At 37.1% G+C, this 24,064-nt stretch overlaps 1 protein-coding gene across 2 annotated transcripts in view; it reads right to left on the bottom strand.

The window, feature by feature from the left end:
* The window catches only part of Atad2b (ATPase family, AAA domain containing 2B), a 140,071-nt gene that overhangs the window by 86,889 nt on the left and 29,118 nt on the right, over nucleotides 1-24,064 (bottom strand). For both annotated transcript variants that reach the window (XM_005400367.2, XM_005400366.2), the window contains exons 2-8: nucleotides 22,234-22,382; nucleotides 16,307-16,356; nucleotides 15,635-15,788; nucleotides 13,596-13,698; nucleotides 12,701-12,809; nucleotides 10,135-10,251; nucleotides 1,030-1,105 (exon numbers count right to left, since the gene is read on the bottom strand). In XM_005400367.2, the coding sequence (XP_005400424.1) occupies nucleotides 1,030-1,105; nucleotides 10,135-10,251; nucleotides 12,701-12,809; nucleotides 13,596-13,698; nucleotides 15,635-15,788; nucleotides 16,307-16,356; nucleotides 22,234-22,382 (758 nt within the window). The remainder of the gene's footprint in view (nucleotides 1-1,029; nucleotides 1,106-10,134; nucleotides 10,252-12,700; nucleotides 12,810-13,595; nucleotides 13,699-15,634; nucleotides 15,789-16,306; nucleotides 16,357-22,233; nucleotides 22,383-24,064) is intronic.

The raw sequence follows: 24,064 nt of genomic DNA on the forward strand, positions 1-24,064 counted from the left end.
TTTAACTGAGTGAAGGTTAATTAAAAATTACCAATTTTCATGAAGCTATTGTGTACCCTTTGAAAAGATAAAAGGTACTATGCAAGGAGTGGTGGTGCACATCTGTAATCCCAGCACTGGGGAGGCTGAGGCAGAAGGATCACCATGAGTTCAAGGCCAGGCTGGGATACATAAGTGAGTTCAAGGCCAGCCTGAGCTACATAGTGAAACCCTGTCTCAAAAAAACCAAAAACAGGGGCTGGGGATTTAGCTCATCGGCAAAAGCGCCTGCCTGGCAAGTGCAAGGTCGTGAGTTCGGTTCCCCGTACCGGAGAAAAACCAAAAAAAAAAAAACAAACAAACAAACAAAAGATAACCTCCTAGGTTATCTTCGCAATCACCCATAACCTAATCATGTGAAAGATTGTTTGATAAACTCAGCAGTACTGCAAAAAAAAAATTTTTTTAATACAAACATTTACATCCACTAGTATAAGAAAAGACAATGTGGGGAAGGGGACCAGCAGTATCACAGTATCAAAGAACTAACTGGTTAGGCATAGTGGTATACACCTGTAGTCCAAGCTACTCAGAAGGCGAGAGGAATGAGAGGTCAGCCTGGATAATAACACAAGATCAATCACAAAAAAAAAACAAAAAACTGAATCAGTGCTTCAAAAAAGCACATTATAGATTATCTCATTCATTTGGTCTCAATAAGACACCAAAGAGATGTGTAGCTATAATAAACATAATACTTAAAACAATTTTTTAAAAAAAGACAAACTGAGCACCTAAAAAGTAACACTCACATACAGCATAATAACTATTAGCCATTAATGAAAAAAAAAGAAAGAAGGAGCACGGATGGCAGGGGAGAAAAACACAATTTGTCTCCTATTCTCTCATGACCACATGCAATATATTTCCTTCTTTCAAAACTAAACAAGAGCTGGGGCTATAGCTCAGCAGCACTGTGTCTTCCTGTCAAGCACAAGGTCCTGAATTGGATTCCCAGTACCAACAAACAAACAAACAAACAAAACATACCTGATATGGCTTCTTCTTGCGGGAGATCTGTGAATATCAAACAGTGTGTTTTCTCTCTTTTTTTGATGAGCTGGTACTAAAAGAAAGAAAAAGAAAAAAGGATACAATAGAAATAACTAATAATATATTAATAGGGAACATTAAATTGTTTACTTTCCAATAGGACCTAATCATGTGAACTCCAAATTGTGTCAGAAAGCATATAAAAAAAAAAGTTTTGTGTTCGTGACTTGGAAATAAACATTCTAAATAAATGTTAACTTAAATATCTGGGACTTTGAGTTAGAAAAGATTTCAAAGATACACCACCAAAAGCGTATGTCATTAAAAAACTTTTTTTAAAGAAAGGAGTAAAAAAAGACTATCCAACAATCATCCCCCACAAAAACATCAATTTGAACAACTATCCACACATGAAAGCACCTTCACAAGAGCCAAGGAAACCAGGTTACTGATCATAGTACCTGGATGCAGCAAAATAAAAAGATAATATGCATTAGAAAGGGTAGGCAGGTGGGTTTTACTTTACCCATATCTGGAAGCAAAGTGGCCAACATTTGGGTCATAACTCAAGACACTGGTAGTAAGTTAAAAGTAAAATTCCCGTCATAACCGAAGTTGTTCACATCCAGGTGGTCTCAGATACACCCTTTCCTATACAGGGTTAACTGAGAAATCCTGGGTCAGTCAGTGTCTCTCTAAAGACACTGAGGTCTGCCTTTATACAGGAGAGAAACTTCAACGGCTATGTAGAAGAGCCTGAACATTCAACTGACAACTTGAGTTACAACCAACCCTCAGGAACACACCGAGTTCTGTGGAGGACCACCTGGGTGACTCCCTTTGTAGGAGGAACAATTGTTTCCATTTTGGCTGAACCCAATCCTATTTCCATGTATTGGTATGTACAGAACTGGCGAGGACTTTTCCTTATGCTTTCAATTGGCTTTAAGCAATGCATATGGGTCCAGCCAAGGTACTAATGCGTGGTCTTTGAAGCAAAGACGACAGGCAGTGTTTCCCCGGACCCCCGTTGTTCCCATGTGTGAGCCAGGATGAGGCGGGATGAAGAGCCAGTACTCCACGCTGTTGGCTGGGATTGAGCCTCGAGGTAGAGGCTATGATTTCCCAGGGCTTAAAAGATTACAAATCAGAGCTGAAGTACAGACCCCAAAACATTAGATACTATCTCCATTGTGTTATTCAGATTACTCTTTCTGCATATCCTTCTCTCTGCATATTGCAGAGGTGATCTGGGGCCTCCTACCTAGCCCACACATTTCCCACCACTCTCATAGTCACTCATCCTCAGGCCACTTCCTTCTTACAAATGAAGAAAATCCTGGTTCAGTCCTGGGTCAAGGCCTTTTGTTCCAGTTAATCATCATCTTAGCCCAACTCAGGACCCCCTTGATTCCCCACCTTTTTAGATATATTATTGTGTGTTTATTTAGGCCATGGATTGCACTGGAAGTGGTAGATTGGAACTAACTTGACAGGATTCCAATAACTTATCCATGAGATTATAAGTATAAACTTCCTGGACTACAACAAGGGCCGGGAGAGCTCTCTATAGAGTTCGCAAGTCAAGGGCCCACTGTATAGAACAACTATTCTTCAGGGTTCCTGGTGTTGCCCAGGACAGTGACTGTGTGGGATTCAGCCATAAGAGACAAGAGGGTGTAAGCTGCATATAGATACCCTAAGGAGTTTAAACTCAGCTCAAGGACATGGGTGTTCCACTCTCCAAGCTGAGAAGCTAGATAGGTCATGTGTGGTTTTCAGAGTGGGCTGGATCTGAAAGTGCTGGCTTGAAGTCCAGCGGAATGCCTGACTCTACCGGCTACCCACCCTACTATCTATACCCAACACAGAGCTCAGAGGTCTGTTTGCTTTCCCCACCTGCCAACACAGTCAGGTATATGCCTTAGTTTACACAGTTGCCACAGCTGAGGGCGTATGGACAGAGGGACTTCTGGATTTGGGAGCATGTCACAAACCCACAGGCCAGAAAGCTGTATGGAAAAACCATGGCTTGGGATGCACATAGGGACATGGAAACTGGGAACAGCTGGAATGAATTCAGTCCTAGGAAGGACACCACTGACCAACCACATCCAACAGGAAAGCCAGGTCAGGACTCAGCACTATACACAAAAACCTAAATGTAGAAACAAAACAGGTTTTAGTAGTGACTCACTATCCCTGCCTCATTTCTGGTAGATTTCAATACTACAAAACCTTGAGAGAACTCATTCAAAAACACAAAGAAATATTTTAGGACTCATTTCTCTCTTTCTTCATTGGTTTTTCTGGCAGTTTGTGTGTGTGTGTGTTTCTGGCAGTTTCGGGGCGGGGGGGGGGCTCTTTTTGAGACAGGATCTTGCAATGAAGTTTAGGCTGGCCTTGAGCTCACTTTGTAGCCTAGGCTCCAAAGTGCAGGGATTATAGGCATGCACTACGATGCCCAGCTTCGGGAAGTTTTTTTGAAGGCTGGTTTGAGAAGGGGTTTTTTTTTTTTTTTTTTGTCTTTCACCTTTTTAATTTTTTTCTATTCTTTTGCTTTACTTTTTATCTCTGTTTTACTCTTCTTTTTCTCATTATTTGTTATTGTTCTTATCTAATTCTATATCTTTTCTTTTACTCCTTTTTTTTTCTTTTGCCTTTTTGAGACAGGGTCTTGCTATGCAGTTCAGGCTGGCCTTGAATTCACTATGTAGCCCAGGTTCGTCTCAAACTCGCAATGATCCTCCTGCCTCAGCCTCCCAAGTGCTGTGATTACAGGCATGCGCCACCATGCCCGGCTCCTTTACTCTTTAATAGAATCCTTTCTTACTTTTTTCTCCTTTCCGTCTTCCTTTTTTACTTCTTTCATTTTCCCCTTCTCTACTAAGATTACTATTAAGATTTACTGATCTTTAGATATTCAGTTGACTCTTGTTGGTGAATGCATATCTATTGTTAATGATTGCATAACTGCTGCATTTAAAAGTCTCTATATGTCAATATTTTGGTTTGTCTTTGTGTCTATACTGTAATTACAGAACTCTTTTCTACTGTTAAAGGTGGTACAGTGGTATCTTTAATTGGTTTTAATGACATGTCAATAACCGTGTGTCTCTGACAATCATTATTGCTGATCTCATTGCTACTGACAAGGTAGCATAGTGATTGTTATTAGTTAGCTTTAATTATATACCCATATCTGCTTTGTCTCATGTCATCCACAAAGATGCTTCTGGAGAACTGGTTGCTGGGTTAATTATACTGTACCCTCCCCTTTCCAAAGTAATGGAAGAGTTCAATAAAGCCTACTTGGCTATGCCCAGAGCACATCATTGGAACACTGGAAAGCAGACACTAACTAAAAAGACAGCAACAAAGTCTTTCCACTATGAAAGATGACCCACAATCCTCAGGACACACACACACACACATACACACACACACAGAAACATGAGAAAACAAGGCAACAAAATGCCTCCAAAAACTCTTAATTTCCTTCCTATTGATGTCATTGATCAGATTTAGATGTTGACCCCCAAAGCTGATCCAACAGGCATTGATGGGATGGGGGAAGTGTCAAAAGCCAAACAGCTGAATTAAATGTAATGATAAAAGACAAAAGAAAACAGACCAATAAGGTGTTCACTTTAGGACTTACATGGCGGAGTCATAACCTAATTCTGAAAATTATAATTTTTTTCATGAAACAAAAACAGATAATGAACTTAATAAGCAAAATGATCAGTGAGCTTATAGGAGACACTAATAAAAAGCTAGCTGAGCTAAACAAAATGATTCAAAACTGGAATAACTACTTTAGCAAAGAATTCAAGACCATGAAAACATACCAAACAGAAATCCAGGAGACAAAATTTCCCACAGAAGTATGAGCAACAGAAGTGACCAGTATGAGAACAGAGTGTCAGAACTAGAATACAGTGCTGATGCAGATGATCATATACCCAGAGATACCTTAAAAACAGTAAGAGAACGTAGAGGACAGATCTAACAACTGCTAGATGACACAAAAGAGTTTAAGATTAATTGGAACTAGTAAAAAATCAGAAGACAGCACAAATGATATTAAAAGGAAAAAAACAACTTCCTTATGGAAGTAATAGCAGAAAACTTTCCAAATATGGGGAAAGAATTTAACACAGAGATAAATGAGGTATACAGAACACCATATAGCCACTGTCAGAAAAGAACCTCTCCACATCATAGTCAAAATCCCAGAATCCAACAATAGGATAGAATCTTAAAAGCTGTTAGGGAAAAGCAACAAATCACTTATAAAGGTAAAACCACTGGAATTACAGCCAAAAAAAAAAAAAAAAAAGGCCAAGACAGCTTGAAGTGTTTCAAGCCCAAACAGAAAACAACTTTTGGCCAGGCATGGTAGCATATGCCTGTAATAGTGGCAGTCAGGAGGCTGAGGGACAAACATCACTTCAAGTTTGAGGCCAGCCTGGGCTACATAGTCAGTTAAAGACCAGTGAAGACCCTGTGTCTTAAAAAGCAAACCTACAAAAAAATTTTCTTAATTTGAAAAAACTAACCTTTAACACAGACTAATATAATCTACCAACTATCCTTCAAAATTGATGGAAAAATAAAGTCAATGATAAAGAACACCATAAGAAATTCATTACCAAACCAGCATTCTAAAAAATGCTTGCTAGGCTGGCTGCATATGGCTGTAATCCCAGTACTCAGGAGGCTGAGGTAGAAGGATTGCTGTGAGTTTGAGGCCAGCCTGGGCTACAACTATATACAGCAAGACTCCATCTCAAAAAAAGAAAAAAAAAAAATTCTCAAGGACATCCTATGAAGAGAAAATGAAGCGAACAGTGCCTAACAATCTAATGGAATGAACATACCATGCAGGGTAAGTAGTTAAGCAGAAGGGAATTAAGAATCAGCAACAGGAAGGAGCTGGGGATATAGCTCAGCAGCATAAGCACCTGCCTGGCAAATGCAAGGTCCTGAGTTCAACTCCCAGTACCAAAAAAAAAAAAAAAAAAAAAAAAAGAAAGAATCAGCAATAGGAAAATAATGCAATGACTGGAATACATAAATCTAGTTCACTAATAACTCTCAGTATGAATGGTCTCAATTTCCCAATCAAAAGACATAGATTGACAGATTGGATCAAAAAGCAAAATCCAATTACATGCTAGATTTAAGAAACACATTTAGTTCAAAACAAATTAACAGACCAAAAATCAAAGGATGGAAAACAATATTCCATACAACAGGAGCCCAAAAATAGGGAGAGGTAGCTATGCTATTTTCAAACAAAGTGGACTTCAAGCCAAAACTGATCAGAACAGGCAAAGTCATTACAATATTGGTTAAGGGAACAATTCAACAGGAAGACAATTATAAATATATATGTACTAAACACTGGTTGCACCCAACTTCATAAAACATTACTAGACATAAAAGTTCAAATAAACATCAACACAATCATAATGGGAGCTTCAATATTCTACAATCACAAATAAATTTACCAGATAAAAAAATCAATGAAGAAAAATGAAAGTTGAATCAAACCTTCAAACAAATGGGACTTAACAGATATCTATAAAGTATTCCACCCAACAAGAGACTATACATTCTTCCCAGTAGTACATGGAACTTTCTCCAAAATGACCATGTACTAGCCCATAAAGCATGCTTTATCACAGTATGATTCCTAATAGCTAAATCTTGGAAGTGGCCTATATGTCCATCAACTGATCATTGAAAAGTAAATATGGTATTCACATACAATGAACACCACCTTGCCATAAAGAAGGATAAGAGAGTTATTTGCATCAAGATGTCACTTTGAGACTATAACTTTAAGTGAAATAAATCAGATACGGAAACAGTGTATGATTTCTCTTATATGAGAAATCCAAAGTATAAAGAAAGAGTAATATCAAATATAGGTTACAGAAATTAGGGAGATCTTTTTGCAAACGGGAAAGTGACCAAGAGAGAGAAAAGGAGAAGGAGGAGGGGAGAAGGGTCGGGGAGAATTAAGATGTGTTACATATACGTACCCACTCCCCACAAGGAATGTGATCATTATATATTGCAAACATTCGCTAATTAAAAAATAAAAACTGGAAATAAATATATGATATATACCCAGAATATATGAGAAATCTCAGCTGAACACAGCAGCACATGCCTATAATGCCAACAGAAGGATCACAAATCCAAGCCCCACCTCAGCATCTTAGCAAGACCCTGTCTTAAAATTAAAAACAAAATAGAACTGGGATGTAGTTCACTGAGAAAGCCCTGGGTTCAATGCCAAGTACCTACAACTCCCAAAAAAGAAAAGAAATCCAAAAAGTTAATAATAAGAAAATAATACAGTGAAGAAATGGGCAAGATATTTGAATAGATGCTTCATCAAAGATATACTATTAGCAACTAAGCTCACACAAATACTTTCAATAGCATTAGGGAAATGCAAACTAAAACTACAGTAAATACCTATTCCATTAGTTAAGTAGACTGACCATACCAAGTGCTGACAAGCACATGGAATATATCCTCTTACTGAAAATGGTACAACCACTATGGAAAATAGTTCGGCAATTTCTTAGAAATTAAAGAATTAATCCTAAAACTCATCCATTATACTACTTGGTATTTACCAGAAAAATAAAACACTTGCACACAAATGTTCCTAACAACTTCACTTAGCCGAACCTAGAAATAATTCTAAAGTCCATCAACAAATAAATGGATAAAAAAAATTTATGATACCAGCTGGGGATACACCTCGGTAGTATGGTGCTTTTCTAGCATGACCAAGGCCATCCCCAGCAACACCAAAAGGAAAAAAATATACATACACTCAGCAACAAAAAGGAACCTACTAATGTTATATGCAACAATATATGGTAGATGAATCCTTACAAAAATTATGTTAAATGAAAGATGATTCCATTTATACATTAGAGAAAATATGTATAAACTGCATTAAAGTAAAAGAAAACAGATCAGATCTGTGGCTGCCTAGACATTAAACGGGGAGAAGGCACAAATCAAAGAAAGAATAGATTACATACAGGCACGCAGAAATTTGGGGAATTGATGAACATGTTCATAATCTTAATCATAGTGATAGCTGAATAGGGACATACTTAACATATTACAAAATTTGCCTAACAGAGATTATAAACATGTGCAATGGAATATATTTCAATTATATCTCAATAAAGATTTCTTTAAAAACAAAATCTAGATAATCTTAACACTCAGAAGGCTGAGGTAGCAGTCTGAGGCCAGCCTGGGCAGCACAGCAAGTTAAGGACCAACCTGAACTCACAGCAAGACCCAGTCTCAAAAACAAAACAAAACAAAACAAAACAAATCATCATCATCCTGAACAATGGTTTCCAACTGTTTTAACCAGTCCATTTCTCCAATTAGTCAGGGGCCTATAGGAGATAGTGACTTCTCAATGGAGTAGAAGGGTATCTGCATATTTTGGCAGCTTCTAAAGAGATATCTGATATACCCTTTTTAAATAATCAGTCACTTTTTTAAAGCATAAAAGTTTCTGTAAATGCCAGGCATGGTGGCAAATGCCTATAATCCCAGCACTCAGGAGGCTGAGGCAGGAGGATTGTTGCAAGTTCAAGACCAGCCTGGGGTATAAAGTGAGCACAAAGCCAGCCTGAACTGCATAGCAAGACCCTGTCTCAAAGACAAAAAATTCTGTAAAGGCCACTGACCATCACCTGTAATCCAAATACTTGGAAGGCTGAAGCAGGTTTACTGCCACGAGTCTGATACCAGCCTAGGCTACATATTGAGTTCAAGGTCAACCTGAACTACACTGTAAGATCCTGTTTCCAAAAAAAGTGTATTTTTTAATAAAAAAAATTGGGTTCTCCTGCTGAGCATAGTGGCTCATGCCTGTAATCCCAGCACTCGGGAGGCTGATGTAGGAGGATTGCCATGAGTTTGAGGCAATCCTGAACTACATAGCAAGACCCTGTCTCAAACAACAAAAACACAAACAAACAAAAATTAGGCTCTTAAAAATATGCTATGTGAAAAAAGAGACACAAAAAGTTACACAGGCAAAACTATACAAGCAGAAAGTAGGTAAGTGGTTCCCAAGGGAGTGCAGGCAGAGGAGAAATTATAAAGAATTAAATGCTCTGGAATTAGAGAGTAGCAATAACTAAAAACCACTGAGTTTTACACCTAAATGTGGTGAACTTCATGGTATATGAGTTATATCTCAGCTTAAAATAAAAGCCTAGAAGCGATCAATAATGATGGAATTTTGCAAGAGCTGGAAAAATGTCAACAAAATACTATCTGCAAAAGCAATTATGAGTTACCAGATTCAGCAGCATTAAAGTAAACTTTTCATTTTTTTCCTTCTCCAAAATAAAAAAAAAAATCTAAGTTGTTGGTCAAGCTGCAACTGTGTATCACTCCTATGATCTTCAGTTACCTAACCTCCTAAAACATGGAAATATTTCCCCTAATTAACCACTGTAAGTGAATTGCTAAAAAAGCTACAAATTAATACACTCACAATTGTAATCCTACCACTTGCCAGGCTGAGGCAGGGGGACTACAAGCTCATGGCCAGCCTGAGCAGTTTAGCAAGACCTTATCTCAAAATTAAAAAAAAAAAACAAAAATGAAAAGAGGTAAGGAAGTAGTTTAGAGGTACAGTACCCTTCGGTCCAATCCTCAGTACTGGGGGGAAAATATGTAATCCACAAGCATTGGCAGTATTTATTAAACACACACTTCTATAAATAAAATGTACATGGTGTACTTAATTAAATGTTGTTACCATGTTCTTTAACTTTCTTTTAGTTGCATATATATCCACAGATAAATACATAGAAAAAATACATAAAATCTACAAAAGATGCCAATTTTGAGATGGTTTCTTGCTAAGTTGCCCAGCCCAGTCTCAAACTCTTAGACTCAAGTCTCCTGAGCAGCTGGGACTAAATGAGCACTCTACAAAGCTCTGTGGAAAAAACTAAAAATTTTTAAAAAGCATTAGAGCAGAATAAACTATTCAATTATAGAAAAAAAAAGTTATTTAGAATCACCTACCTATTGGAGGTGCTTGGTATCGATCCACTGTTTTTCTTTGTCTCAAATTATATGGTCTATCATTTTCTTCTCCTTCTGCCTCTTCAACTTCTATATCTCCATCCTCCTCTTGAGATTCTAGTTTCACACACACAGAAAGAAAGAAGAAAGGACAGCATGTTTAATCCACATACACTGGTCCCACTCTAGCACTGAGTGCTACATTTTACCCATTATTCATTTTGCACAGCTAAGATTTAAAAAGTGTCAACCCTTATGATACAACATACATCAATATAACTAAAAGTCAACATAATTGTTTAAAAAGTTTTCCTACCACTAATCAATACAGTTCTCTGCTAAAATAAACAAATCTATAATCTAATCTTTATCTCTACATAAAATAGACAACAGTTGTATCTGATGTCTTGACTTATTTGGGACTTTTTAAGACAAAGCAATAACAAAATATGACTTAAAATTTTTCCAAACTACACCAAACCTCAATTATTGCACAATTAAAAACTAAGTATGATTAGCACTCAAATATCATTTGGTAATTCAGAAAAATATGCTCTCAAAGTAAATACTAACGTTACAGCTAGAGCAATTTTTGTTGGCAATATAATGATTTGCTAGGCAAGTGGACAACAGTTACATATGAATTAGAACCCATTTTGGTAAGAGAATGGAGATAGGAACTGGAAGGAACATTAAATAGACTATGCTATATTTGCTGGTTGGTTGGTTTTGTTTTGCTTTTGAGACAGGATCTTGTTATGTACTCTAGAGTGGCCCTGAATTACCAAACAGCCTGGGTTGGCCTCAAACTCACAATGTGCCAACCTCAATCTCTGGAATGCTAGAATTATGTGTACTAGTAGACTTGGCTGTGAAACATACTTTTAGGGTGTTGATGATAGCTTAGTTCTGGACATGCATAATTACTCTATAATTCATCTAGCTATATAATTAAATAAGTTATAATATATTTTTAAAAGTTTAGGGGGCTGGGGATTTAGCTAGCGGCACAGCACCTGCCTGGCAAGCGCAAGGTCATGAGTTCGATTCCTGGTACCGGAAAAAAACCAAAAACCAAAAAAAAAGTTTACTTTTAAAGGAACAGTTTGGCTATAACTGTAACACCTCTTTATAGTTAAAAGTGAAGAAAATTTACATATGTTGGTTACCAATGGTGCTGAGTAAAGTAGAAGACTAAAACTACAAGCTTTTATATATTACTCCTGACATCTGAAAGCTCAAGTTTTGAAAATTTATAGGTTATAGAGAAAACCAGCATAATACAAGATTTCTTATCCAAACAATACTACTGTGTAAAATACTCATAGCCAGGCATAGGGGTACACACCTGTAATCCCAGCTTTCAGGAGGTTGAGGCAGGAAGATTATCATGAGTTCAAGGTCAGTCTGGGCTACACAGTGAGTCCAAAACCAGCCTAAAAGGCTGGGGATTTCACTCAGAGGCACAGCGCCTGCCTGGCAAGCGCGAGGTCATGAGTTCAATTCCCGATACCAGAAAGAAGAAAAAAAAAAAAAAAAAACCAGCCTGAACTACATAGTGAGACCCTATCTTAAAAAACCAAAAATAAAAATAAAAAAACATTTATGCCAAAATAAGTTTTCTAAACATTCAAAAGAATTACTTTCTGAAAAAAAGCTTGTAAAATTAACACCCACTTTAATATGGACTATATATAAAAAATTTGAGAAACAAATGTATTCTTCCTCTGAGATTCCACTGAAAAGTAACTATTAATCTATATTTATAGTACACCCACTTACCTGAAATCGATTCCTATTAAGATTATTACCTCAGAAATTAAACCCTATGGGTACATCAGTTCTAGTAGTCATCAGTTCATACCCCAAGGAGCCAATGTGCTTTCCACATATTCTCAGATCCAGCCCTAAAAAGTTTGCTTGTCTTCTTCCACTCAGAACTGAGAATGCACTCAGGAAAGAATGGTATAACTGCCTCCATAGTAATAGCAGTCCCGAACCTCTAAACTTCACCACTTACTCCTTAATCCATAACTGCATTTGATATCTAAGTAAGAAACTTAGAGGGTATAGGCAGCAAACAACTTTCTAGTTAAACAGTGCCTAAGTATAAAAGAGGATTCAACTAACAAGCAAATTAGCCCATAGCAAATTCTACTCCATACTAGATCTCTTAAGGACTAACAGTGGTTACTAATGAAATATACAATAACGTACAATATACAGTTGAAAGCTTTCTCCAAGTGAAAGAAATGGAAACTCAGAATGTCAACTGAATTTAAATTACTTCAGCTGGGCATGGTGGCACACACCTGTAATCCCAGCACTCAGGAGGCAGAGGCAGGAGGATCACCAAGAGTTCAAGGCCACCCTGGGCTACATAGTGAGTTCAAGGCCAGCCTTAACTACAAAGCAAGACCCTGTTTCAAAAAAATTCAAATTGAATACAGTTCAAAAGCTAAAACTCACCTAACCAGCAATATTGTACATATATTACTTGATATAATAATTTTCTACTCTCCCACTTGAACTTTCCAGTATTTATGTTATAAAGTGCTTTACAAACCTTCCTCTTCACCCTCAGTAGAAACTTCATGATGATTCTGTATCCCATAACTATTTCTTCTCAGTGATTTTCTTCGTCTTTTCACTCTTGAATACATATCCATGTTTTCCTTTTAAAAAAAAGAAATCTTTCAAATATTAACATGGCATTTGTTCTGTGCTATAAATAACATTAACTAGCTGGGCAAGATGGCACACACGTGTAATAATCCCAGTATTCAAGAGGCTGACAAAGGAATATTGCCTCAAGTTTAAGGCCAGCCTAAAAACAACATAGCAAGACCCTGTCTCAAAAAAACAAAATTAACTCAACAGAACATGCCTGTCTCATAAAATTTACTAAGCTCCTACCTGCATGTCAAAGATGTGTAAACGTAGAACTTCCTAAATCCAATAAATATAAAGGACTAAAAAAAATCCCATAATATAAAAAACATACAATATCATCAACGTACTTTCTCGTCAAGCAAATCATAGCCTACTAGAGGGCTTAAATCAGGTAATTATCTAAGAAAATAAAATAAACCTAAAGCCAGGCATGGTGGCAGGTCCCTGTAATCCCAGCATTCTGAGAGGCTGAGCAAGAAAGTTCGTAAGTTTAAACCCAACCTGGGGGGCTGGGGATTTAGCTCACCGGCAAAGCGCCTGCCTGGCAAGCGCAAGGTCGTGAGTTCGGTTTCCGGTACCGGAGAAAAACCAATCAATCAATCAATCAATCAATCAATCAATAAATAAATAAATAAATCCAACCTGGGCAACACAGCAACTCAGTGAGACCCCATCTCAAGGGATGCGGGGCAAGCAGATCTAGGAATACACTTCTTCAGTAACACACACACAGAGTTTAAACCAGGCATGGAATCAAAGGCAAAAGTTGCCACAGTTAATGTACTCACAAATTCTGTATCTGTCCACATTCTAAGTCGTTCTACTTCTCCTGATCGCCGATTCCGTCGGATGTTAATGTTGTCCATTTCTTGGAGCACAGCTTCAGCGGTACTGCAATCACAATCACACCAAGGTTTAAATGACTCTTCAACAACTCATGTAAACTAACTCATCCCTGATATGTAACTGCATATAATATTCCCACTGAATGTCTTTCAGCGCCAGTAAAACAATGCCCAATAAAAAAAATAAACCAGAACATCTTCTCTTAATATATTTATTAAAATAAAAAATATAAGGTTCCAAATAAGTCAATCTGTAATGTCACCATAAATAATTACCAGATCCCTGACACTGAAAACTAATTCAATGTATATTTTAAAAAGCGCTTGTAAAATGTTTAAAGGCAAATAAGGCTAACTGAACAGATATTTTTAAAATTAGAGCAGAATACTAAAAACCAAGAAATATACACTAACATCTTAACAATTTTTATTTCATGGGTTATTTATTTTGCTTTTTGATTTTGGTTTTTGTTTTTTTTTGAGACAGGGTCTTACTATGTAGTCCAGGCTGGCTTTGAACTAACATGTAGCCCAGGTTGGCCTCAAAATCACAGCAATCCTCCTGCCTCAGCCTCTAATGTGCTGGGATTACAGGCATGTGCCACCATGTCCGGCTTATTTTATGTTTTTAACAAACAACAAATATTTATATATTATTTACTGTATGTTCAGATCCAGATCTAAGTAAATAGTTACATTACACCCCAACTCGGATGTTGACTGCTCTACACTACATTATTTCCATGCCTGTCAAACAGGAATGACACTGACCTTCCTCTCCAGCTACTGCGATCATTGTTAAGATCAAGCAGATGATAAACACTCTGGTTTCAATGTCCCTCAATGTTCAGATGTGGGAAACCTAAGCCCCAGTGCAACAGTGTTAAGAGGCAGGACTTTTAAAAGGTCATTAGCTCACAGAACACTCCCTCGCAAAGAGACTGAGGTGGTTACCCTACGTGCTGCTGATAAACAGGAGAAGTTGAATCGAGTCCCTGTTCCCCTTCTTCTTCCTGCCTCTCCTCTCCTATGCTCTGGCCCTATGATCCCTCCACCATGTTACACTGCAACAAGAAGGCCTGTAGTTTTGGTTTCCTAGACTCCAGATAGAAATTTCTTTAATTTTCCCAACCTGTGGCATTCTGTTACTGTAGCAGCAAAGATATTATCTGAGAACAGAATTTTGTAACTGTAGATGCCGACCTGATCACTAGCTGGGTGACTCAGTCCCACAAATACAGGTCCAACAGGTGTGAGGGCAAATCACTGTAAATCCAGCACTCAGGAGACTGAAGCAAGAAGACTGCTGCAAATTCTAGGCCAACCTGAGCTACACAGTCAGGTGAAGGCCATCCTAAACTATATATTGAGACCCTGTCTCAAAAAACACACAAAAGTAAAATAAAAATACAAGTTCAAAGTATCTTTAAGTCAAAAATCTACCCCCACCCCAAGTTCCAGGGATTAAACACAGGACCTGTGTACTCAGTTACATCCCTAGCCTTTTTTTAAATCTTCTGAGAAAGGCTCTTCCTAAGATGCTAAATTACCCATGCTGGGATCAAATTTGTAATCCTCCTGCCCCAGCCTCCCTCAGTGCTGCAACTACAGGTATAAATCACCAGGCCCAGCTCCAAGTTAAAATCTTGACTAAGCAAAGCTAGTATTTGCTTATATCGATGAGACAATATTGCTTAAAAACTAAAAAACACAAATATTAAATGAACAAATAGCAAAGGAATGCAGTAGTAGTGAAGTTTAAATAAAATTACTCATATTATCTAACTGCTAAAATAGAGGAAAATTTTAGTATTATACAAGTTATATTAAATCTACTAGCCTGAAAAAAAAACTATCATTACCAGCTACTGTTAAGTTTTAAAAGAATTATATCCATTGCTAAGTCAGTATTTAAAATATTTTTTAAAATATAATGGGCTTTAAAAAATAAAATAAACTGCATATTACACAAATATTCATACCTATTTACTAGTTGATCAAATAGCAAACTCTGGTTCACACTCTCAAATCTGTTTTTCCTGGAACGACAACTTTTCCTGACTTCCATGTCACCATTTATACAAGGAAGGTCCCCATCCCCCTTCTTCTCCCCTCTGAGGGGGTGGCTTCTCAGAGCTGCAAAACACAGGCATTTCCATTCCAACATACAGAACACAAAAACAAAGAAAAGAATAAAAAAAGTCATTTTTTGTTTTTTGGATTTGGCCTTTCTGAGACAAGGTCTCTCTATGTAGTTCAGGCTGGCCTTGCTATGTAGCCCAGGCTGGCCTCAAACTCACAGTGATGCTCCTGCCTCAGCCTCCTGTGTGCTGGGATTACAGGCATGGGCCACTATACCCAGCTAAAATCACTTTTAAAAGACTATAAAAGCTCAACATAACTTTTTAATGATTTTAATACTCAATAATTTAAATTTTCCATAGCTGTTTTATAATGTCATATTTGAAATTATCAGTTATATAGATTTCTCAAATTTTAATAATTACATACATTTTTCAATGACTAAAATCTAGCCATTTCCAGCTACAGACTGAGCACGCTATTAAATCAACCTATTTATTCCCAAATTGATGCTTAATCTAACACCACTGTAAGAATTTCAATACCAAGCAGTTTTGTAACAGAATACTCACATAAACCACTATGTCCATTCGGTAATGCAGTGCCAGGCTGAGACGTTAACCTAGAATACAGTCATATTTAATACACAAACACATCAGCATTTGTTTGGATAAGCAAGAAAAACAATTCTGCTGTAATTATTACTTTAATCTTTAAAATGTTGGCAATAATAAATTAAATGTTAGTGATATATTATCTTTACAAGATAAATTTATTTTACCCTAAGATTGATAATGTATGAATTAATAGAATAGACTGTCATTTGATTCTTTAAAGAAATGCTTTCACAACATATTATACAATGAAGTGGTTCCATCATCAACTCTATGAATTACAGCCCTAATGAAAAGACTGACGCTTAACAGGCAGCATAAATTTAAGTGAGGCAATAAGTTGCCTGGCAACACATAGTAGCTAATGGTTTTGTTTGACAAAATAAATTTCAAAATATGACAAACTTTTTCAAATAATAAGCTATGTAAGATAGGGGAAAAAAACACCAAGCACAAATAATATTTAATAATAATCTTCAAAATATTTTACTGCACATTTTCAACTAAAAATTAAAATTTAGCTGATTTCTCAAAACAGTCATTTTACAATTCTTTCATTTTGGTGGAAGAGGAGAAATATAAATCACTAAAAAGACTAAAAAGGTCACTACAAATTGACAACTTAAAAAGCCTGTGTTTCTTAGTGTAAGAAAGTTCAATTCGGTTTGATGGTACATGCATATAATTCCAGAACTTGGGAGGATGAGGCAGGAGGATCACTGCAAGTTTGAGGCAGCCTACATTACATAGTCAGCTCAAGGTCAACCTGTATTGCATTGCAAGACCCTGTTTCAAAGAAGTCCTAAATTACCACCTAACAAAAGAGCTGTCAGTACAAAGTAAGATAGTTTTTAAATAAATTATTTTTCACAGATTAAAAAATTAAGGGGAAGGCTGGGTGTAGTGGGGCACACCTGAAATCCCAGCACTCTGAGAGGCTGAGGTAGAAGAATCTCCATGAATTCAAAGCCAGCCAGAGCTACACAGTAAATTAAAGGCCAGCCTGAACAACAGGGCAAGACCCTGTCTCAAATTAACAACAAGAAAACAAGCTGGGCATAGTGACACAAGCCTGGAATCTCAGCATTTGGTTTGGTAGGCTGAGGCAGGAGGACTGCCTCTAGTTTGAGGATAGTCCAAGCTACATAATGAGTTTGAGGCCAGCCTGAATTACAGTGAGACTCCGTCTCCAAAAAAAAACCCACACACACAGAAAAACTCCAGCCCTCTCTTTCATCACGGAAAATAAAAGTATTGAGAATGGTTCATTTTTGGCACCTTTGTATAGAACGTGCATAATATTCCAGGAATATGGATATAACTCTAAAGTAACTGCTATGTGTATTCTAGCAATGTTGCCAATGCACAAAATGATTTCTGGAATTCTTCAGAATCACTCTCAAAATCCACTTAAAACTACACAAAAAAGTTTATTTTATTACTTCAAATACATACCTTGGCTTTAGTAACATTAATTCATCTTATTTGCCAATTATCAGTTTATTCACAAGTGTTGGTACCAAATCAAATTTGACTATAAGTAAGACAAAATGGTTGAAATGTTACAGCACTTGAATTATTCAAAAGAATGAAATGCAGCCAGGCCTAGTGTTGCACACCTGTAATCCCAGCACTCAGGAGGCTGAGGCAGGAGGAGTGGCGTGAGTTTGAGGTCAACCTGGGCTATACAGTGAGTTCAAAGTCAGCCTGAGCTACACAATAAGACCCTGTGTCTCAAAAGAAAACCAAACTACAAAATAGTAAGATGCAGACCTTAAAATCATTCCACAAAAGAAATTTAGGCAAGGGAGTGGTGGCACACACCTGCAATCCCAGCTACTCAGGAGGCTGATACAGGAGGATCACAAATTTGTGGCAAGATCCTGTCTCAAAATAAAAAATAATTATGTGTATGTGCCACTCCCCACAATGAATGTAATCATTATGTACTGCAAACATGTACTGATAAAGGGAAAAAAAAAGAGCTGGGGATGGAGCATAGTGGTAGAGCACCCCTGGGTTCTCCAGGACCACACAAAAAAAGAAAGAAATCTAAAACTTTTGTGTGAGTGATGACAACATCACTGGAAAGAGCAACACAGGACAATTTCTGTCTGCTCAAAAGGAGTCAGTTCTTGCCCGGGCTCATTGGTGCACACCTGTAATTCCCACACTCTGGGAGACTAAGGCAGGAAGATTGCAAGCTTGAGCCCAGCTGGGCAACTCAGTAACCTTAGCAAGACCCTGTTTCAAAATTCAATCTTTTCTGGCGGGGAGGCAGAGTCTTGCTGTAGAGTGTAGGCTGGCCTTGAACATGATCCTCTTGCCTCGGTTTCCAGGGCCAACTTGTTTGGTTTTTATGTTTTGTTTTGTTTTGTTTTGTTGTTCTGAGTCAGTGTCTCATTATGTAGTTCAGGCTGATCTTGAACTCACAGTGTACCCCAGGCTGGCCTCAAACTCACAGCAATCCTCCTGCCTCAGCCTTCCGAGTACTGGGGTTACAGATATGCATCACCATGCCCAGCCCAAGTTTGTTTATTTTTTAAAGGGAAAATTAATGGAGAACTTTTCCCAGGATCTGTCCCCTGATTTTTTTTTTAATGAATAGTTTCACCTTCATCAGATAATTATTACATTAGAATTTTCTACAGCTTTAAACTCTCTGAAGTACACACCACTGCAATTCTAGTCTTAAAACTTATTACTGGCAAGTCAGGCATAGTGGCACATGCCTGTAACCCCACCCCTTGGGAGGCTGAGGCAGGAGGACCTCTGTGAGTTCCAGGCCAGCCTGGACTACACAGTGAGCTCAAAGCCAACCTAAACTGCCTAAACAGTATAGTAAGACCATGTCTCAAAACAAAAAACGAAATTATTACTGGTCAGGGGTGTAGCTCAGCAGCACAGTATATGCCTGACAGAAGCAAGACCCTCAGTTCAATTCCTAGCATCAAAAACACACCCGAAAAGGATTACTTATTTTCCCTTTCCCATATAAACTCAAGCAACTATTGATTTATGAACACTCTAAGCCTCATTTCAGAGCAAGTTTCACTTGTGACAGAACTTGCCCAACTACTTACTACCACCTCTCAATTCTAGCGTGCCTCAGCTGACTGACAGAGTAACTGTCTAACCTCTCTGTCTCTGTCTGTCTCTCTCTCTCTCCTCCCTCATCACTGGACCACAAAAGCAAATTTCAAACATGTTCTAATTAAGTGTTTTGTTAGTCCAGCTAAGATTTAATTTTGTCTGTATCAGCATATGCCCTTCTATTATTCTAGAGACATCAAACACATGCCTTTCTCCAGGCTGCCTCCTGCAACACCACACACAGCCCCCAGGCTAAATAAGCTGCTAAATAAATGTCAGCCCATGAAAGTCAACAAAATAGCATTCTGTACTCAAAATATATATAAGATAACATACCTAACCTAAGTTTGATTGTATATTTGTGAATTCCTACATATAAAATAGAATATATACTAAAAAAAAAATCTTTTTGTTGTTTTTTTCCAGTACTGGGAATTGAACTCACGACCTTGCACGTCTATCTTCAATTACTTATCTCTAAAAGGAAAAGTTATTTTGCCAATGAAGGGTAATTTCTTTCAAAAACCTAGTGACCTCTATAGAGTTCTTTAGGATTCATTCTTTTTCATAGCTAATAAGTCAATATTTAATTTTTCCTGCACATGAATTATCATTTCTAACCAATTATTTTTCTAAGAGAACTTCAATAATTTTAACTTAGATGCTCAAAACAGACAAATCAGAATTACCAAAACAGACAAATCAGAATTATCAGATTCGTAACATAAAAACAAACAGAAGCCTTTAAATAAATCCTGATTTTATGTTTATCAACAAAAATCTACACTCCTCTCTCCTCTATCTCTCTTTCTCTCTCCCTCTTTCCCTCTCCCTCTATCTCTCCTTTTCCCTATTTAAAAAAAAAAAAAATCTACGCTCCTGATTTTTCCATCATCTCAAAATCTAAAATATTTTCCACTATAGGCCAGGGATACAGCTCAGCAGCACAGCACCTGCCTGGCAAGCGCAAGTTCCTAAGTTCGATTCCCAGTACCCAAAAAATATTTTCCACTATGAATTTCCCTTAGCCCAGGCATGGCAGTGCACATCTGTAATCCCAGCACTCAGGAGGGTGAGGCAAGAAGATCACTGTCAGTTTGAGGTCAGCCTGGGCTACAGTGAGATCAAGGACCGCCTAAACTACATAGCGAGACCCTGTCTCAAAATAAATTTTTTTTTCCTTAAAATTCAGTTCTGTTGAATCAAATAGGTTGAACGGCATTTTCTTTTCAGGTTATCTAAAACAGACTAATTCTGGCAGTACAGCACTCTTTCATATTCCTAGACAAACTAAATATTTTTAACTTTCTAAATTGTGTGAACTGTTAAACATAATCCTACTAAAACAGAAACAATAAAATGGTAAGTATTCATTACTTAAGCTTTTTATTGAAAACATTTTTAAAAAGGAATATAGTAGTATAAGATATCTAGACAAAAGTACATTATCATCCCTCCTCAAAATATATTAAGAACTTTTTTTTTAGTACTTTGGATTCAACTACCCATGGGCACTCTACCCCTGAGCTACACCACCAGCTCAGTGTTTTGAGACCAGGTGTCCCTAAATGGCCCACACCAGCCTCTTACTTTTGACCTTCCTGCCCAGCCTCCTCAGCAGCAGGGATTAAGTGCTCCCCATCGTACTCAGCTTGACACAAACAAGACCAATTTACATGAAAGCCAACTAGTGGGTAAGTCTAGGGTATTATATATATACAAGTAAATAGATAGCAACACTAAAGGAACATTTTAGGAACGTTTATCTACAAAAAAAGCCTGATTCATTCATTTAATAAGTATAAAATACAGATTACAACAGGTAGACAAAAAGTGACAAAATGTAATTAAATGGCAGCACTCTCTTTTTTCCTCTCTTAAGAGACAGGGGCCCATTATGCTGCCAAGTCTGGCATACAATTCGTAGGATCAAGAGATCCTCTTCCCTCAGCCTTCCAAGTAGCTTGGACTACAGTTACAGGTGGCACTGCTATGCCAGGTGGTGGTACTCTTCTTACATGACATCATTGTAACATGTAGACCTGTGTCCTCTCACAGATGAGTGAGTATGGACAAGGGGAAAAATCTCAACTGTGGTTCATATAATTTTCTACACAGTTCCCAAGCAAATGTAAAATAAAACTTTCAAGTGATACCACTTATGGAACAGAACATAATAAATATGACTCCTTATGGGCCACTCTCCAAATGTATATGGCCTGTCAAAGTCTATACATCCCCAGTTTTCTATGTATGTATAAGCCTATCATATCTACATTAAATTATCATTACTTACTTTGAAGCTGAGTAAAATTAAGTTTTTATATATATTTAACAACACAAAGAAGTTTAAGTTAAAACAGGATCACAGAAGATTTCTTTAAAATTAATTAAAATTTCATTAATATTTTAGTATATCAATTCAAGTAGAATATCCAAAAATCTTAGAAGGGAGAGAGTTTATATATTTTCCAATAAAAAATATAAATCTAATCCTATGTTTTTATTGGAATTTTCAGAACTGTAAATATGAAAGCATGCTCAAAACTATCAAAATCCTTATTCTTTCAGTAGTATACAATGTACTATACTATTACACAGTTCCTATTGCACATTATCTCTATAAGACAAATACACTATAGCATAGAGAAAAAATTACACAAAAATAATAAACAAAATTTATAGGTAAATATGACACTTTTTTTTAGAAGTTAAGAAAATCATCATTAACATCAGCCCTGAATCACATCAAATAATTCATGAAAAAACACCAGTGAGTTGTCCCATCTCACCTGGCCTGTCCAGCTGGTATGTTCCATTCCTCTCGCTGCCCAGTACGTGATTTTGATTTGTCTTTGCAAACAGAATCTGGTTGTTTCAAAGTGCGTTTGGCTGGAGGAGATACATGGCTGTCACTTAAACTACCATCAACTTCAGCTTTCTGAAAGACAGTATTAAAAACAATTTATTATTCCTATTAACACAAATAGAACTCTTAATATTCTTGAATAATCATGAATAGTTTTGGGAAATACACATCAAAACTGCACTGAGATTCCATTTCACATGTCAGAATTGATATTATTGACAATTCAAAAAACATTAAATGCTGGCAAAGATGCAAAGAAAAAGGAATTCTTCTACACAGCTGATAGGAATGTAAATACTATGCAAGTTTCTCAAATAACTACAAATAGAGCTACCATTTGATGCAGTTATATCACTCCTTAGTATACACCCAAAGGAATACATAAATAGTCTTGTATACTGGGGCACAATATACAACCCCAAGATATGGAACCAGCCTAGGTACCCAACAGATGAAAGGATAAAGAAAATGTGATACACACACATACACACAATTATTCAACCATTAAAAAGTATTTTTGTCAGCCACACATGGTAGTGCATGCCTGTAATCACAGCACTCAGGAGGCTGAGGCAGGAGGACTGTTTTGAGTTTGAGGCCAGCCTAGACTACACAGTGCGACCCTATCTTAAAAAAGAAAAAAAAAAAAAGCTTTAAAAAATATTTTTGCCATTTACAGGAAAATGGATGAAACTACACATCACTTTGAATAAAATAAGCCAGATTCAGAAACACGAATATCATGGGTTTTTCCTAATATATGGAGTTTTAAAAGATGACAAAGTAAAAGCAAAGCCTGCCATGGTGGCACACACCTGTGATCTAACACTCTAAAATCCTGAGGCAGGAGGATCTAAATTTTGAGTCCAGCCTGGGCCACTCAGTTATTTACCAAAACCCTGTCTCAAAATAAGAAAAAAGGCTGGGGATGTAGCTCAGTGCAAAGACCCTAGGTCAGAAACTGAGAAGCTTTTAGAGTTTTCGGTGATGAAGAGCAGGCTGCAGCACACGTACCACAAGTTCGTCACCACTGCCCTAGATTCAATCCCCAGTACCACAAAAAAAACTTAATAAGAAGTAAAAGCAAAAGTATTATTAGACAAGAGGAAAGGGAGAGGAGAGGAAACTAAGTGATTAAAATATATTATGTGCATTTACAAATCTCTCTAAATAAAACCATTAATGTATGTAACTAATATGCACTAATAAAAAATGTGGAGGAAAGAAACCAACGTTTACTGAATCATACCACAAATATATAGGAAAATGTAAACACAGAAGAAAATATAAAATTTATAATCAGAAAAGTATGTTTAGTTTCTTGTTTTTCCTCGAAAAAGTTTCAAGAAAAGGTGTATGTTTGGAGTACATATAATCTTTCTATGATATGTTGCCTCATGCCTTCCTAATTACTCTGGTATATACTGCCCAAAATAAGGATACTTTACATTACAACAGTACTATAACACAAAGCCAATCCAACACATTCAAACTTTCTCAGTGTCTCAACAACGTTTCTCAGATCCAAGATCCTATCCAGGAAAATATACAGTATTGGATTTAGTTATCAGATTTCCCACCTCTTCCAAAATGGGAACGTGCTCAGTCTCTTCCTATATTTCCTTCATAGCTTTGCCCATAAGACCTTTCATAACTCCTCATTCTGGGTCTAGCCTATGTCCCTCATACTCAGGCCACACACTTCAGAAAAGTTTTACGAAAAATGATACTGTGCATACTATACCCACTCTTCC

This window comes from Chinchilla lanigera, unplaced genomic scaffold (assembly GCF_000276665.1).
Source record: "Chinchilla lanigera isolate Chin_1 unplaced genomic scaffold, ChiLan1.0 scaffold00068, whole genome shotgun sequence".
Lineage (NCBI taxonomy): Eukaryota > Metazoa > Chordata > Mammalia > Rodentia > Chinchillidae > Chinchilla > Chinchilla lanigera.